The sequence below is a fragment of the Ascaphus truei genome, chromosome 10, assembly GCF_040206685.1.
Source record: "Ascaphus truei isolate aAscTru1 chromosome 10, aAscTru1.hap1, whole genome shotgun sequence".
Classification (NCBI taxonomy): domain Eukaryota; kingdom Metazoa; phylum Chordata; class Amphibia; order Anura; family Ascaphidae; genus Ascaphus; species Ascaphus truei.
This window is the reverse complement of record NC_134492.1, coordinates 59,509,883-59,528,684: the sequence shown is the minus strand read 5'-3', so window position 1 is coordinate 59,528,684 and position 18,802 is coordinate 59,509,883. Positions and strand designations below refer to the sequence as shown.

At 56.8% G+C, this 18,802-nt stretch overlaps 1 protein-coding gene across 2 annotated transcripts in view; it reads left to right on the top strand.

The window, feature by feature from the left end:
* Window positions 1–18,802, top strand: part of VAV3 (vav guanine nucleotide exchange factor 3) — a 229,582-nt gene that overhangs the window by 75,040 nt on the left and 135,740 nt on the right. For both annotated transcript variants that reach the window (XM_075617032.1, XM_075617033.1), the window contains exons 17-18: window positions 8,347–8,448; window positions 9,631–9,722. In XM_075617032.1, the coding sequence (XP_075473147.1) occupies window positions 8,347–8,448; window positions 9,631–9,722 (194 nt within the window). The remainder of the gene's footprint in view (window positions 1–8,346; window positions 8,449–9,630; window positions 9,723–18,802) is intronic.

Below are 18,802 nucleotides of genomic sequence, written 5' to 3'. Positions count from 1 at the left end.
AACCACCTTTAGCAGCAATAACTTGAAGTAATCGTTTTCTGTACGACTTTATCAGTCTCTCACATCGTTGTGGAGGAATTTTGGCCCACTCTTCTTTACAACGTTGCTTCAGTTCATTGAGGTTTGCAGGCATTTGTTTATGCACAGCTCTCTTAAGGTCCCGCCACAGCATTTCAATCAGGTTGAGGTCTGGACTGTGACTGGGCCATTGCAACACCTTGATTCTTTTCTTTTTCAGCCATTCTGTTGTAGATTTGCTGGTGTGCTTGGGATCATTGTCCTGTTGCATGACCCAATTTCGGCCAAGCTTTAGCTGTCGGACAGATGGTCTCACTTTTGACTCTAGAATACTTTGGTATACAGAGGAGTTCATGGTCGACTCAATGACTGCAAGGTTCCCAGGTCCTGTGGCTGCAAAACAAGCCCAAATAATCACCCCTCCACCACCGTGCTTGACAGTTGGTATGAGGTGTTTGTGCTGATATGCTGTGTTTTGGTTTTTGCCAAACGTGGCACTGTGCATTATGGCCAAACATCTCCACTTTGGTCTCGTCTGTCCAAAGGACATTGTTCCAGAAGTCTTGTGGTTTGTTCCGATGCAACTTTGCAAAACTAAGCCGTGCTGCCATGTTTTTTTTTAGAGAGAAGAGACTTTCTCCTGGCAACCCTTCAAAACAAACCATACTTGTTCAGTCTTTTTCTAATTGTACTGTCATGAACTTTAACATTTAACATGCTAACTGAGGCCTGTAGAGTCTGAGGTGTAATTCTTGTTTTTTTTGCAATTTCTCTGAGCATTGCACGGTCTGACCCTGGGGTGAATTTGCTGGGACGTCCACTCCTGGGAAGATTGGCAACAGTCTTGAATGTTTTCCACTTTTGAATAATCTTTCTCACTGTAGAATAATGGACTTTAAATTGTTTGGAAATGGCCTTATAACCCTTCCCAGATTGATGGGCAGCAACAATTACTTCTCTAAGATCATTGCTGATGTCTTTCCTCCATGGCATTGTGTTAACACACACCTGAATGCTCCTGACCAGCAAACTGCCTTCATTTCGGCTTTTATAGAGATGGTCACACTTGCTGATGATCAATTAATCAAGGGCATTTGATTAGCAGTACCTGTCTGCTACTTTGCATCTTAATTCCTATAGAAGCAGTAAGGGTGTACTTAGTTTTTCACACATAGCTTCTTCATTTTGGCTTTGTTTTTGTTAAATAAGTCTTGACACTGTGTAATATGGCATGTGGTGTTGCTCATCTGAGGTTGTATTTACCTAATTTTTAGACCTGCTAAGGAACAGATGATTGTTATTATGTCCTGATATGTAAAACCATAGAATTCAAAGAGGGTGTACTTTCTTTTTCACATGACTGTATACATGCATACATACATAAACATACATACATACATACATACATACATACATACATACACACACAAAAAACAGAATCCCGCTCAAAAATAACCGTAAGCTACAAAATATATCAATATAAAGGATCAAAATCAGAGCATCAAAGAGATTTTAATAAAGCACAAAAGTAAGTAACACTAACAATTAAAAAACAATATAGAAAACGGACCACTGAGAACCTCCAAAGAACACAGAAAAAAGGGAAAAATTATCCAAAACCTCTGAAGATGCAATAAAAATGTACCACTGCCAGAATCCACAATAGGAGATCAGAAAGGGGAGGAAAGACGTTAAAGGTCCCCTATCCCAAATAAGAGCCTCACTTAAGGACTATTTCTTTTTCAACACAGGTACAGTTTCCTCTCCAGCAATCCTATGGGAAGCCCCTAAGGCAAACATCAGAGGGAAAATCATCTCCATCGCCTCCCATAGGAAAAAAGCCCGCCTAATACAAATCAAGGAACTAACCGATAACATTAAAACAATAGAGCAAGCCCATAAGGCAGACCCTACAAAAAACCTATATAAACAATTGCTTGCAGCTAGATCAAAACTTAGGCAAATTCAGCTGGAGGATGTGGAAAAGGCCCTTAAATGGACAAACCAACTGTACTACGACAAAGGGAACAAGGCTGACAGACTCTTAGCAAGTAAACTAAGAGGGGTGCAAAAGCGATCCCAAATAACAGCTATCAAAAGTAAATCTGGTGAGATACAATATAGTGAGAATAAAATCGCAGAAGAATTCACTAAATACTACACGGAGTTATACCTGTATAACCTCAGATCCAAAAATGACCGCTCTTCACCAATAACCATAGAAAATATAACACAATATCTGAATAAATGCCAACTCCCCACCTTAACGGAGGAGGAGAACACAGTCCTCAATGCTGAGATTACAAAAGAGGAACTGGAAATGGCGGTCAAATCATTAAAGATCACCAAGTCTCCCGGCCCTGACGGTTTCACCAATGTTTACTATAAAAGATTCCTGCCCACACTATCCAAACATCTTCTAGCTACATTTAATCATTTCTTGGAAGGGAATCAGATTCCCGCATCAATGTCTCTAGCTAATCTGGCCATTATTCACAAGGACGGCAGAGACCCGATGCAGTGTGGAAGCTATCGTCCAATCTCCCTACTTAACAGTGATCTCAAACTATATAGTAAAATTCTGGCTAACAGATTAAATCCCATTTTACCGAGGCTCATAAATATAGATCAAGTCGGATTCGTAATGGGCAGACAAGCCTCAGATAATACTCGGAAGATAATCAACATAATTGAGCATGTCCACCTCTCGGGGACCAAAGCACTTTTATTAAGCCTAGACGCAGAGAAGGCGTTCGATAGGATAAACTGGCAATTCCTGGACCAAACTATGCGTAAATTCGGCTTCAAAGACGCATACCTAGAGGGGGTCCGTAGATTATACCACAACCCATCAGCAACGGTAAAACTACCTGGCGGCAATAACCAGAGGTTCGAGATTACAAATGGTACTCGACAGGGGTGCCCCTTATCTCCTCTCCTCTTTGCACTAACCATAGAACCGCTGGCATCAGCAATAAGGCTCAATAGAGACATCCAGGGAATAGAAATTGGACAAAGGCAGCACAAAATATCCCTATTTGCTGATGATGTTATACTAACCCTCTCCAAACCTCAAATCTCCCTACCCAACCTTCATAAAGAACTCCATGAATTTGGACAAATTTCAGGATATAAAATAAACCAAGACAAATCGGAGGCCCTGAATCTAAGCCTGCCAGAGCCAGAGGTGAAACTCCTCAAATTAAATTTTGACTATCGTTGGAGCTCCTCCTGTATCAAATACTTGGGAGTTAAGATATCGAGGACTTACCAAACTCTTTACCAACATAACTATCCGGCACTGTTCAAAAAAATCAAACAAGATCTAAATAAATGGGGAGGATACCAAATATCATGGATCGGGAGGATGGTCTCGGTTAAAATGAACATACTCCTTAGATTGCTATATTACTTGCAGACACTCCCGGTCCCCATCCCTGGCTCAGAATTAAAGAATATTCAAAAATCAATTTTCCACTTTATTTGGCAAGGTAAAAAACCTAGAGTCGCCAAAACGGTTCTTCTGGCCCCAAGGGGGAGAGGAGGACTAGGAGTCCCAGACGTGTCAAGATACTACCTGGCTGCACAACTGCGACAGGCGGTGGTCTGGAACACTAGCCCGAAACAATGCTGTTGGCTAGGTATAGAAACACATTATGCCGGGACGCCCTCACTGCCAGCTTGCCTTTGGTCCATGAGTAAGGAAGACATGCCAAGTAACAAATTCCAATTAGGCCCAATGAGACACACCTGGGAAATTTGGACGAAATGCAGATATAAATTTAAGCTCATGTCACCTCACTCCCAACTTACACCAATCCACAAAAACCCAAAATTCCCACCTGGATGTGAGCCCAGACAATTTGACCAATTTGAAACCAAAAATATCAGAGCAATTGTTGACCTCCTGAGCTTTGGGCAGTTCCTGAGTTTTCAAAATCTACGGACCAAATATGAACTAAGAGACCTAAACGTCTTCAAATACCTACAAATTCGGCACTTCACTCAAACACTATCCCCAACGTTGGAATTTCCCCCTCTCACTGGCTTTGAAAGGCTCTGCAGAGAGCCCGGCCATCAGAAAGGTCTTATAACGCAAATATGTGCAGAGCTTGAGAAAGCCTCAGAAGCTCCGACGCACGACTATATGCTGCATTGGGCAGCAGAATTGGACATTGTTATAGACCGAGAGGATTGGGAAAGTATTTGGGAAACAGTCTCAGGAACTTCCATATGCACCACAATAAAAGAGAATATTTATAAAATCCTGTTTCGCTGGTATCTTACCCCAGCCAAAATTAGCCAAATCTACCCACTGGCCTCCGACCTATGCTGGAGAGGCTGCGGTCAACTGGGGGACATGGCCCACATCTGGTGGTCATTTCCAGAAATTCAAAAATACTGGGAAACTATACATAATCTTATAAAAGAGGTCACAGACCTCACAATCCCAATTGAACCGCTGACCTACCTTTTGGCCAGGCCCTTAGAGACACTAGACCGACCAACAGGCAAATTAATCTCCCTTATTCTCACGGCGGCCAGATGTGCGGTGGCAGCTGCCTGGAAGAAGGTGTATCCCCCCTCCAGACAGACGGTGATAAACAGAATCAATGATGTAAAAGACATGGAGAGACTGTCTGCATTTGTGAAAAGGTCCACTACCACCTTCAACAAAACTTGGGATCCGTGGTACACACGTATGACCCAGACCAATAGAACTAATACATAAATACAGCCCTGGAGGCCATCATAGGAGATGGCAAGTGTTTGGGCGGATCAGGACGAGGGGGTGATACACCCGCTCCCCCCCCTCCTCCCCCCTCTCTTCTTTCTCTTTCATCTTCTTTCTGTTTCAACTCCATGCTACCCCGATTGACCCCGGAGGAACAGGGGGACGTGGAGTCTCTTTCTTTCAAAATGTTAAAAACTGTATTAGGCCACATATGATCTGTTTTAACAAATTTGTTAACAATTATTATTGCCTAATAAAAAAATTTGGTAAAAAAAAAAAAAAGGTCCCCTATCCCTCACTATGTGAATAGCTAAATACGTGGAACTACAATGACACACCCTATATAAGAATAAATGCTAGCTGCTATATAATATTACCTAATAAACTGATCTAGGCAGATCTCACCCTAACCCAGGGCTGGGGCAGGGCAGGACGAACCTCCCTAACCAGACGTAGGGCTGTGCAGGACTGGAACCTCCCTAACCCAGGGCTGGGGCAGGACTGGAACCTCCCTAACCCAGGGCTGGGACAGGACTGGAACCTCCCTAACCTACGGCTAGGACTGGGCAAGACTGGAACCTCCCTAACCTAAGGCTACGGCTGGACAGGACTGGAACCTCCCTAACCTACGGCTAGGGCTGGACAGGACTAAAACCTCCCTAACCCACGTCTAGGGCTGGGCAGGACTGGAACCTTCCTATCCCAGCGCTAGGGCTGGACAGGACTGGAACCTTCCTATCCCAGCGCTAGGGCTGGACAGGACTGGAACCTTCCTATCCCACAGCTAGGGCTGGGCAGGACTGGAACCTCCCTATCCCACAGCTAGGGACTCTGGAGCAGAACCCAGCTATTTTTCTGGGCGGTGGTTGCAGAGGCCCCGCATGTCACGGGAGATCAGGTTTCTTAACACATTTTTATTAACGGGATCATTGATTGAGCAAAACAAGGTGGTAAAATAAATGGTAATTTATTTCATGAAAAGACATACACACAATGTAACACAATTCACAAGGTTAACACACTTATTGGAAACGGGGCTAACGAATGAATCCATTTCTGGAACAAAATTCACCATGATCACCTTTTTAGAACATTTTCCAATGACCGGTAGTTATTCACAAAAGTCCTGGAACTGTTTTCGGCATGTAAGACGTGACCGCTACGTTCTCAAAAGCTAAAAAACTTTTCGGAGTTCAAAATCTTTGAAGCTGGCTCGTGTCTATTCAGTTCTGAGCATCTTTGAATTTGCTGCTGTTAGATTGGGGCTTGGAATCTGCGCTCCTGATTGGCTGCAAGCTCTCTTACGGCTTTCAGGCTTTCACTAACCTGAACAGCCTATCAGAGCGTGGGAATCTCCTGCCAGCCAATCACCGATTTGCTGGTATTGTAAAGCCGGGAGGGCACCTTTTTTTAAGGTTGCAAGGGGGCATGCGCCAACCTGGCACCTCTGGCTCTTTGCATACTGAGCCCACCTGCTGTCCAGGCTCCACAGAGTCTGGGGTTGGGCAAATAGTGGCCGGATAGCCTTGTGTTAGCCCAGGATGTGGGTACTCACGCAGAACTGCAGTACCCCTCCTGTTCTAACACCGTGGCATCCCTGAGGCATTCAAGTACGGACTCCGAGATAGGAGAAAGGAAGAGGCACACAAATTGTAGTGGAATCAAATGATTTCAAATGTATTAATGCATCAGAGCTAACAATAAAAACAAAAAACCGGCGCCTCCACAAAGAAATATAAATATTGCCTGACCAAATATAAAGTCCAATATGGCTGAGATGAAATCCGAAGTAGAATCTTCAATGGAGTCCCATGAAAAGACAAACAAACAAAGAAGACAAAAACAACTATGATCTTTTTCTGTTTTCTTCTTTGTTTGTTTGTCTTTTCATGAGACTCCATTGAAGCTCCGTGACGTCACTGGCCTGCCCGCCGAAACGCCCCCGACACGCACCCGCTTTCCCTGAGCCTCAGCGCGCCTCCGCACGCCAGCAAGAAGCCTGGCCGAGGCCTAACATAGATTGTGCCAGATGGATTAAAAATTAAACATAGTGAGGTGGCATGTTCTTAGCTTGGTGTTTTGGGCACTGGCGCTGGTGTTTTCACTGGACACCTTGAAATACCAAGCTAAGAACATGCCACCTCAATATTTGTAATGTTAAATCCATCTGGCACAATCTGTGTTACGCTCCATTCAGGAGTCATATACTCAGTACGGTTCACCTTATAATGACAGATACATGGTTACAAAAACATAGGTACATTAAGTGAGCGGGGTTATACATTATATACAAGACATTGCGTGCTTGCATTCACAACGGCAGTCGCGGGGTTAATCTCGGTACAAGTGACTTGATTCTCTGGCGCTGGAAGTCTGGAATCCCAGAGGACAGCTCCAGGAACGTGTCCCCGCTGGGAGCAGAGTGAGGGGGTCCCCCTGCTTAGCACAGGTGTGTCTGTTTGCAAGGTCGGAATATCCCCCCCCACTCCCCGATACACTGCGGATACTGTATCCCTGCGGACATACACGGGATTGGGGTCACTGCCCTTACATGTATATTATATATACAGAGCGAGAGTTTGCATTTATATACAGTGTATATAAGCTGGATTCTGGCAGCTGTGCGATGAGGTAGCAAGGATGTACTGGTGGTCCTCGGTGTCCGACATCCCGCTTTCCGTCCAACGCCTTATTCAGCGCCACGTTATGCCGTCCGCTGAATGCTTTATCCGACGTCGCACCTGCTTCCCACCGCCGATTAACATGGACCTATGGTTCGCCGTGATTGGCTGAACCACTCGCGTGACACGGCCGGCGCTTGACAAGACCATTGATTTTGTCTTTTCTAAACGCGGTCGCGCCATTGCGCTCCATCGTGCGCGCGCACAAGGAGCGGCATCGGAGAGATCCTGCCATTTGTGCGTGGCACGAGCGCGCTCGCCAGCGCCATCGCACACAGTATGATCCCAGCCTGAGTGCGGGACCTGGACCCCCTTTGTTGCTTCAGAACCCACATCGGTATTAGTCCGATTACGCGGGCCCCCTTCGGGAATCCTGGCGGGTCTCTTCTTACGTGGCCTAATACCCTTTACCTGCTCGGGGACGACCACTTCCACACAGACTGATTAGGAATAATGGCGCTGATCCACGGGTAGCGCTTATCTGCCGACACCCGGAGCCATCTTTCCCGAGGCCCTCTATGGCGCGCGGTATTCCCTTTTATTACTTCAGGAATCCATCCCTTCTCTCGGGAATAGTAACTTAACGGGCACTGTTCCTATCTACAACATAATAACCAGGGGGGCCTGGTCTGTGCTATAACTCTATAAACATTACTTATCTACTCTCCCCGAGGCTCCTCTTGTCCTCCTGGAACCTAACCTTCTAGAATAGTCCCTCCTCCTTAGTTATCCCTGCGTGACGCCTGGATTAATTAACATTAATTAACAAGCGCACTTCCCACTCCCCGATGAAAAGATAATTCTTCAGAGCCTGACAAGAAACAGGCAGGTCTTGGCTTTAAGTCGGGTAACTTTCCTGTTTTGTTTCGTACAGTGATATAACTTGCACTAATTTCTCCTCTCGCTCTGCAGGTCCAACATACGACCAGACGACGCAACTTTAAATTACCACGAATTTAAAATGCACACGTTTAACCGAGTTACATACTGCAAAGTCTGTCAGATGCTGCTGAGGTGAGGATATGAGAGAGAAAGGAGGGAGAGGGGGCGTGTTGGAGAGAGGAGGGGGATGTGAGAGAGAGAGGAGGGGGGGGTGTGAGAGAGAAAGGAGGGAGAGGAGGGTGTGAGAAAGGAGGGAGAGAGGGGTGAGAAAAAGGAGGGAGAGGGGGGTGTTAGAGAGAGGAGGGGGATGTGAGAGAGGAAGGAGGGAGAGGAGATGTGAGAGAAAGGAGGGAGAGGGGGATGTGAGAGAAAGGAGGAAGAGGGGGATGTGAGAGAAAGGGGGGGGGAGGATGTGAGAGAAAGGGGGAAAGGGGGATGTGGGAGAGGGGGATGTGGGAGAGAAAGGAGGGAGAAGGGGATGTGAGAGAGAAAGGAGGGAGAGGGGGATGTGTGAGAGAAAGGAGGGAGAGGGGGATGTGTGAGAGAAAGGAGGGGGATGTGTGAGAGAAAGGAGGGGGATGTGAGAGAGAAAGGAGGGGGATGTGAGAGAGAAAGGAGGGAGAGGGGGATGTGTGAGAGAAAGGAGGGGGATGTGAGAGAGAAAGGAGGGAGAGGGGGATGTGAGAGAGAAAGGAGGGAAAGGGGGATGTGAGGGAGAAAGGAGGGAGAGGGGTGTGTGAGAGAAAGGAGGGAGAGTGGGATGTGAGATAGAAGGGAGGGGGTGAGAGGGAAAGGAGGGAGGGGGTGGGAGGGAAAGGAGGGAGAGGGGCATGTGAGATGGAAAGGAGGGAGGGGGGTGACAGAGAAAGGAGGGAGAGAGGGATGTGAGGGAGAAAGGAAGGAGAGGGGGATGTGAGGGAGAAAGGAGGGACAAGTGGGTTGAGAAAGAAAGGAGGAAGAGGGGGGTGTGAGAGAGAAAGAGGAGGGAGAGTGATATAGAAGCAATCTCCATCGTAAGGAGAATTAGAAATGCTCTGAAGCTGGGGGTCTCGAGAGTGGGGGGGGCGGGTGGAGGAGCGGCAATATATTCTATAAGTCCTTCACTTAAAGAGTAGTGGGGGCATTGAGCATCATCCCAGCAGAGGTGGTACAGGTTAATCCAGTGAACTGGTCAACACAAGGGATTCCTACACTGGGAAAATTAGTGACGGGGTCTGAGGCCTCACAGCAGAGAGGCGACAGTGCGGATCGCGTGGGGATTTCAGCGAACCCCCCTCTGACCTTGATCAGTGACCTTGTTCTCTTCCCCCCCAGGGGAACCTTTTACCAGGGCTACCTCTGCCAGAAGTGTGGAACGGGAGCGCACAAGGAGTGCCTGGGGCGGGCGGAGACCTGCGAGCGAGCAGGTGGGGAATATTTACGGTGGCCGGGCTGCCTTGTTAATTAGATCGTAAAGCACGCGCCTGCATAACGAAGCTTTATTCCGCGCCTAATTTGTGTTTATTGTCGCACGCGCACGGCCATTTATCAGCACAATTAGGGCCGCGGCGGCAAATCACCGGGACGGAAACCCTACTAAATCAGGATGGAAGAAGCAGCGGGGAGACGGTTACTATCGGGGGAATATCCGGGGGGGGGGGCATTAACCCCTGCGCTACTGGGGATCCACAGCGCAGTGCGGGACTCCCTCAGGAACCCGAAATGGTTAAATCACCGCTCAGAGGTGAACATGCTGCACTGTATAATGGTACAAAGTATCCCTATACACTTCCAGCCCCTGATAATGAAACCCTGCGCTGTATAATGGTACAGAGTATCCCCATACACTTCCTGCCCCTGATAATGAAACCCTGCACTGTATAATGATACAAAGTATCCCCATACACTTCCAGCCCCTGATAATGAAACCCTGCGCTGTATAATGGTACGGAGTATCCCTATACACTTCCAGCCCCTGATAATGAAACCCTGCGCTGTATAATGGTACGGAGTATCCCTATACACTTCCAGCCCCTGATAATGAAACCCTGCGCTGTATAATGGTACAGAGTATCCCCATACACTTCCAGCCCCTGATAATGAAACCCTGCGCTGTATAATGGTACAGAGTATCCCCATACACTTCCAGCCCCTGATAATGAAACCCTGCGCTGTATAATGGTACAGAGTATCCCCATACACTTCCAGCCCCTGATAATGAAACCCTGCGCTGTATAATGGTACAGAGTATCCCCATACACTTCCAGCCCCTGATAATGAAACCCTGCGCTGTATAATGGTACGGAGTATCCCCATACACTTCCAGCCCCTGATAATGAAACCCTGCGCTGTATAATGGTACAGAGTATCCCCATACACTTCCAGCCCCTGATAATGAAACCCTGCGCTGTATAATGGTACGGAGTATCCCCATACACTTCCAGCCCCTGATAATGAAACCCTGCGCTGTATAATGGTACGGAGTATCCCCATACACTTCCAGCCCCTGATAATGAAACCCTGCGCTGTATAATGGTACAGAGTATCATTACACTTGTAATGAACATGCTGGGCAGCATAATGATGTTGCGTTGCTTTGCCGGCCTCTCTGGCAACAACGGGGTTAAAATGTGTCTTGTGCCAATACCCCGTCTTTCCAGAAACTCGATTCTGCGCCCGGCGGCTCCGTATATTATATAATGCCCCGCACAGCGCCCGATGCCCCGCACAGCGCCCGATGCCCCGCACAGCGCCCGATGCCCCGCACAGCGCCCGATGCCCCGCACAGCGCCCGATGCCCCGCACAGTGCCACACAGCGCCCGATGCCCCGCACAGTGCCACACAGTGCCCGATGCCCCGCACAGTGTCACACAGCGCCCGATGCCCCGCACAGTGTCACACAGCGCCCGATGCCCCGCACAGTGTCACACAGCCCCCGATGCCCCGCACAGTGTCACACAGCGCCCGATGCCCCGCACAGTGTCACACAGCGCCCGATGCCCCGCACAGTGCCACACAGCCCCCGATGCCCCGCACAGTGCCACACAGCCCCCGATGCCCCGCACAGTGTCACACAGCGCCCGATGCCCTGCACAGTGTCACACAGCGCCCGATGCCCCGCACAGTGTCACATAGCCCCCGATGCCCCGCACAGTGTCACACAGCCCCCGATGCCCCGCACAGTGTCACACAGCGCCCGATGCCCCGCACAGTGCCACACAGCCCCCGATGCCCCGCACAGTGTCACACAGCGCCCGATGCCCCGCACAGTGTCACACAGCCCCCGATGCCCCGCACAGTGTCACACAGCGCCCGATGCCCCGCACAGCGCCACACAGCCCCCGATGCCCCGCACAGTGCCACACAGCCCCCGATGCCCCGCACAGTGCCACACAGCGCCCGATGCCCCGCACAGCGCCACACAGCGCCCAATGCCCCGCACAGTGTCACACAGCGCCCGATGCCCCGCACAGTGCCACACAGCGCCCGATGCCCCGCACAGTGTCACATAGCCCCCGATGCCCCGCACAGTGTCACACAGCCCCCGATGCCCCGCACAGTGCCACACAGCCCCCGATGCCCCGCACAGTGCCACACAGCCCCCGATGCCCCGCACAGTGTCACACAGCGCCCGATGCCCCGCACAGTGTCACACAGCCCCCGATGCCCCGCACAGTGTCACACAGCGCCCGATGCCCCGCACAGCGCCACACAGCCCCCGATGCCCCGCACAGTGCCACACAGCCCCCGATGCCCCGCACAGTGTCACACAGCGCCCGATGCCCCGCACAGTGTCACACAGCCCCCGATGCCCCGCACAGCCCCCGATGCCCCGCACAGTGTCACACAGCCCCCGATGCCCCGCACAGTGTCACACAGCGCCCGATGCCCCGCACAGTGTCACACAGCCCCCGATGCCCCGCACAGCCCCCGATGCCCCGCACAGCGCCACACAGCCCCCGATGCCCCGCACAGTGCCACACAGCCCCCGATGCCCCGCACAGTGCCACACAGCCCCCGATGCCCCGCACAGTGCCACACAGCCCCCGATGCCCCGCACAGTGTCACACAGCCCCCGATGCCCCGCACAGCGCCCGATGCCCCGCACAGTGTCACACAGCCCCCGATGCCCCGCACAGTGCCACACAGCGCCCGATGCCCCGCACAGTGTCACACAGCCCCCGATGCCCCGCACAGTGCCACACAGCGCCCGATGCCCCGCACAGCGTCACACAGCACCCGATGCCCCGCACAGTGCCACACAGCCCCCGATGCCCCGCACAGTGTCACACAGCGCCCGATGCCCCGCACAGCGCCACACAGCGCCCGATGCCCCGCACAGTGCCACACAGCCCCCGATGCCCCGCACAGCGTCACACAGCCCCCGATGCCCCGCACAGCGTCACACAGCGCCCGATGCCCCGCACAGTGCCACACAGCGCCCGATGCCCCGCACAGCGTCACACAGCGCCCGATGCCCCGCACAGTGTCACACAGCCCCCGATGCCCCGCACAGTGTCACACAGCCCCCGATGCCCCGCACAGTGTCACACAGCCCCCGATGCCCCGCACAGTGTCACACAGCCCCCGATGCCCCGCACAGTGCCACACAGCGCCCGATGCCCCGCACAGCGTCACACAGCGCCCGATGCCCCGCACAGTGTCACACAGCGCCCGATGCCCCGCACAGTGTCACACAGCCCCCGATGCCCCGCACAGCGTCACACAGCCCCCGATGCCCCGCACAGTGTCACACAGCCCCCGATGCCCCGCACAGCGTCACACAGCCCCCGATGCCCCGCACAGTGCCACACAGCCCCCGATGCCCCGCACAGTGTCACACAGCCCCCGATGCCCCGCACAGTGTCACACAGCCCCCGATGCCCCGCACAGTGTCACACAGCCCCCGATGCCCCGCACAGTGTCACACAGCCCCCGATGCCCCGCACAGTGTCACACAGCCCCCGATGCCCCGCACAATGTCACACAGCCCCCGATGCCCCGCACAGTGTCACACAGCCCCCGATGCCCCGCACAGTGCCACACAGCCCCCGATGCCCCGCATAGTGTCACACAGCGCCCGATGCCCCGCACAGTGTCACACAGCGCCCGATGCCCCGCACAGTGTCACACAGCGCCCGATGCCCCGCACAGTGTCACACAGCGCCCGATGCCCCGCACAGTGTCACACAGCCCCCGATGCCCCGCACAGTGTCACACAGCGCCGGATGCCCCGCACAGTGTCACACAGCCCCCGATGCCCCGCACAGTGCCACACAGCGCCCGACGCCCCGCACAGTGTCACACAGCCCCCGATGCCCCGCACAGCGCCACACAGCGCCCAATGCCCCGCACAGTGCCACACAGCTCCCGATGCCCCGCACAGTGTCACACAGCCCCCGATGCCCCGCACAGTGCCACACAGCCCCCGATGCCCCGCACAGTGTCACACAGCGCCCGATGCCCCGCACAGTGTCACACAGCCCACGATGCCCCGCACAGTGCCACACAGCCCCCGATGCCCCGCACAGTGCCACACAGCGCCCGATGCCCCGCACAGTGTCACACAGCCCCCGATGCCCCGCACAGTGTCACACAGCGCCCGATGCCCCGCACAGTGTCACACAGCCCCCGATGCCCCGCACAGTGTCGCACAGCGCCCGATGCCCCGCACAGTGCCACACAGCCCCCGATGCCCCGCACAGTGTCACACAGCCCCCGATGCCCCGCACAGTGTCACACAGCCCCCGATGCCCCGCACAGTGCCACACAGCGCCCGATGCCCCGCACAGTGTCACACAGCGCCCGATGCCCCGCACAGTGCCACACAGCGTCCGATGCCCCGCACAGTGTCACACAGCCCCCGATGCCCCGCACAGTGTCACACAGCGCCCGATGCCCCGCACAGCCCCCGATGCCCCGCACAGTCACACAGCGCCCGATGCCCCGCACAGCGCAACACAGCCCCCGATGCCCCGCACAGCGTCACACAGCGCCCGATGCCCCGCACAGTGTCACACAGCGCCCGATGCCCCGCACAGTGCCACACAGCCCCCGATGCCCCGCACAGTGTCACACAGCGCCCGATGCCCCGCACAGTGTCACACAGCCCCCGATGCCCCGCACAGTGTCACACAGCCCCCAATGCCTCGCACAGTGTCACACAGCCCCCGATGCCCCGCACAGTGTCACACAGCCCCCGATGCCCCGCACAGTGTCACACAGCCCCCGATGCCCCGCACAGCGCCACACAGCGCCCGATGCCCCGCACAGTGTCACACAGCCCCCGATGCCCCGCACAGTGTCACACAGCGCCCGATGCCCCGCACAGTGCCACACAGCCCCCGATGCCCCGCACAGTGCCACACAGCGCCCGATGCCCCGCACAGTGCCACACAGCGCCCGATGCCCCGCACAGCGCCACACAGCGCCCGATGCCCCGCACAGTGTCACACAGCCCCCGATGCCCCGCACAGTGTCACACAGCGCCCGATGCCCCGCACAGTGCCACACAGCGCCCGATGCCCCGCACAGTGCCACACAGCGCCCGATGCCCGCACAGTGTCACACAGCCCCCGATGCCCCGCACAGCACAACACAGCGCCCGATGCCCCGCACAGTGTCACACAGCGCCCGATGCCCCGCACAGTGTCACACAGCCCCCGATGCCCCGCACAGCGCAACACAGCGCCCGATGCCCCGCACAGTGTCACACAGCGCCCGATGCCCCGCACAGTGTCACACAGCCCCCGATGCCCCGCACAGTGTCACACAGCCCCCGATGCCCCGCACAGCGCCACACAGCGCCCGATGCCCGCACAGTGTCACACAGCGTCCGATGCCCCGCACAGTGCCACACAGCCCCCGATGCCCCGCACAGTGTCACACAGCCCCCGATGCCCCGCACAGCGCAACACAGCGCCCGATGCCCCGCGCAGTGTCACACAGCGCCCGATGCCCCGCACAGTGTCACACAGCCCCCGATGCCCCGCACAGTGTCACACAGCCCCCGATGCCCCGCACAGCGCAACACAGCGCCCGATGCCCCGCACAGTGCCACACAGCGCCCGATGCCCCGCGCAGTGTCACACAGCGCCCGATGCCCCGCACAGCGCAACACAGCGCCCGATGCCCCGCGCAGTGTCACACAGCGCCCGATGCCCCGCACAGTGTCACACAGCGCCCGATGCCCCGCACAGCGCCCGATGCCCCGCACAGTGTCACACAGCGCCCGATGCCCCGCACAGTGTCACACAGCCCCCGATGCCCCGCACAGTGTCACACAGCGCCCGATGCCCCGCACAGCCCCCGATGCCCCGCACAGTGTCACACAGCCCCCGATGCCCCGCACAGTGCCACACAGCCCCCGATGCCCCGCACAGTGTCACACAGCCCCCGATGCCCCGCACAGTGTCACACAGCGCCCGATGCCCCGCACAGCCCCCGATGCCCCGCACAGTGTCACACAGCCCCCGATGCCCCGCACAGTGCCACACAGCGCCCGATGCCCCGCACAGTGTCACACAGCCCCCGATGCCCCGCACAGTGCCACACAGCGCCCGATGCCCCGCACAGTGTCACACAGCCCCCGATGCTCCGCACAGCGCCACACAGCGCCCGATGCCCCGCACAGTGTCACACAGCCCCCGATGCCCCGCACAGTGTCACACAGCGCCCGATGCCCCGCACAGTGTCACACAGCGCCCGATGCCCCGCACAGTGTCACACAGCCCCCGATGCCCCGCACAGTGCCACACAGCCCCCGATGCCCCGCACAGTGCCACACAGCGCCCGATGCCCCGCACAGCGCCCGATGCCCCGCACAGTGCCACACAGCCCCCGATGCCCCGCACAGTGTCACACAGCGCCCGATGCCCCGCACAGTGTCACACAGCGCCCGATGCCCCGCACAGTGTCACACAGCCCCCGATGCCCCGCACTGTGCCACACAGCGCCCGATGCCCCGCACAGTGTCACACAGCGCCCGATGCCCCGCACAGTGTCACACAGCGCCCGATGCCCCGCACAGTGTCACACAGCCCCCGATGCCCCGCACAGCGCCACACAGCCCCCGATGCCCCGCACAGTGTCACACAGCCCCCGATGCCCCGCACAGCGTCACACAGCGCCCGATGCCCCGCACAGTGTCACACAGCCCCCGATGCCCCGCACAGTGTCACACAGCGCCCGATGCCCCGCACAATGTCACACAGCCCCCGATGCCCCGCACAGTGTCACACAGCCCCCGATGCCCCGCACAGTGTCACACAGCCCCCGATGCCCCGCACAGTGCCACACAGCCCCCGATGCCCCGCACAGCGCCACACAGCGCCCGATGCCCCGCACAGTGTCACACAGCGCCCGATGCCCCGCACAGTGTCACACAGCGCCCGATGCCCGCACAGTGTCACACAGCCCCCGATGCCCCGCACAGCGCAACACAGCCCCCGATGCCCCGCACAGTGTCACACAGCGCCCGATGCCCCGCACAGTGTCACACAGCGCCGGATGCCCCGCACAGTGTCACACAGCGCCCGATGCCCCGCACAGTGTCACACAGCCCCCGATGCCCCGCACAGTGTCACACAGCCCCCGATGCCCCGCACAGTGCCACACAGCCCCCGATGCCCCGCACAGTGTCACACAGCGCCCGATGCCCCGCACAGTGTCACACAGCCCCCGATGCCCCGCACAGTGTCACACAGCCCCCGATGCCCCGCACAGTGCCACACAGCGCCCGATGCCCCGCACAGTGTCACACAGCCCCCGATGCCCCGCACAGTGTCACACAGCGCCCGATGCCCCGCACAATGTCACACAGCCCCCGATGCCCCGCACAGTGTCACACAGCCCCCGATGCCCCGCACAGTGTCACACAGCCCCCGATGCCCCGCGCAGTGCCACACAGCGCCCGATGCCCCGCACAGTGTCACACAGCGCCCGATGCCCCGCACAGCGTCACACAGCGCCCGATGCCCCGCACAGCGCCACACAGCGCCCGATGCCCCGCACAGTGTCACACAGCCCCCGATGCCCCGCACAGTGTCACACAGCGCCCGATGCCCCGCACAGTGCCACACAGCGCCCGATGCCCCGCACAGTGCCACACAGCGCCCGATGCCCCGCACAGTGCCACACAGCCCCCGATGCCCCGCACAGTGCCACACAGCGCCCGATGCCCCGCACAGTGCCACACAGCGCCCGATGCCCCGCACAGTGTCACACAGCCCCCGATGCCCCGCACAGCGTCACACAGCCCCCGATGCCCCGCACAGTGTCACACAGCCCCCGATGCCCCGCACAGTGTCACACAGCCCCCGATGCCCCGCACAGCGTCACACAGCCCCCGATGCCCCGCACAGTGCCACACAGCGCCCGATGCCCCGCACAGCCCCCACAGCCCCCGATGCCCCGCACAGTGTCACACAGCCCCCGATGCCCCGCACAGTGTCACACAGCCCCCGATGCCCCGCACAGTGCCACACAGCCCCCGATGCCCCGCACAGTGTCACACAGCCCCCGATGCCCCGCACAGTGCCACACAGCCCCCGATGCCCCGCACAGTGCCACACAGCGCCCGATGCCCCGCACAGCGTCACACAGCGCCCGATGCCCCGCACAGTGTCACACAGCGCCCGATGCCCCGCACAGTGTCACACAGCCCCCGATGCCCCGCACAGTGTCACACAGCGCCCGATGCCCCGCACAGTGTCACACAGCCCCCGATGCCCCGCACAGTGTCACACAGCCCCCGATGCCCCGCACAGTGTCACACAGCGCCCGATGCCCCGCACAGTGTCACACAGCCCCCGATGCCCCGCACAGTGTCACACAGCCCCCGATGCCCCGCACAGTGCCACACAGCGCCCGATGCCCCGCACAGTGCCACACAGCCCCCGATGCCCCGCACAGTGTCACACAGCCCCCGATGCCCCGCACAGCGCCACACAGCCCCCGATGCCCCGCACAGTGCCACACAGCGCCCGATGCCCCGCACAGTGTCACACAGCGCCCGATGCCCCGCACAGTGTCACACAGCCCCCGATGCCCCGCACAGTGTCACACAGCGCCCGATGCCCCGCACAGTGTCACACAGCGCCCGATGCCCCGCACAGTGCCACACAGCCCCCGATGCCCCGCACAGTGTCACACAGCGCCCGATGCCCCGCACAGTGTCACACAGCGCCCGATGCCCCGCACAGCCCCCACAGCCCCCGATGCCCCGCACAGCCCCCACAGCCCCCGATGCCCCGCACAGTGTCACACAGCGCCCGATGCCCCGCACAGTGTCACACAGCGCCCGATGCCCCGCACAGCCCCCACAGCCCCCGATGCCCCGCACAGTGCCACACAGCGCCCGATGCCCCGCACAGTGCCACACAGCCCCCGATGCCCCGCACAGTGTCACACAGCCCCCGATGCCCCGCACAGTGTCACACAGCGCCCGATGCCCCGCACAGTGTCACACAGCGCCCGATGCCCCGCACAGTGCCACACAGCCCCCGA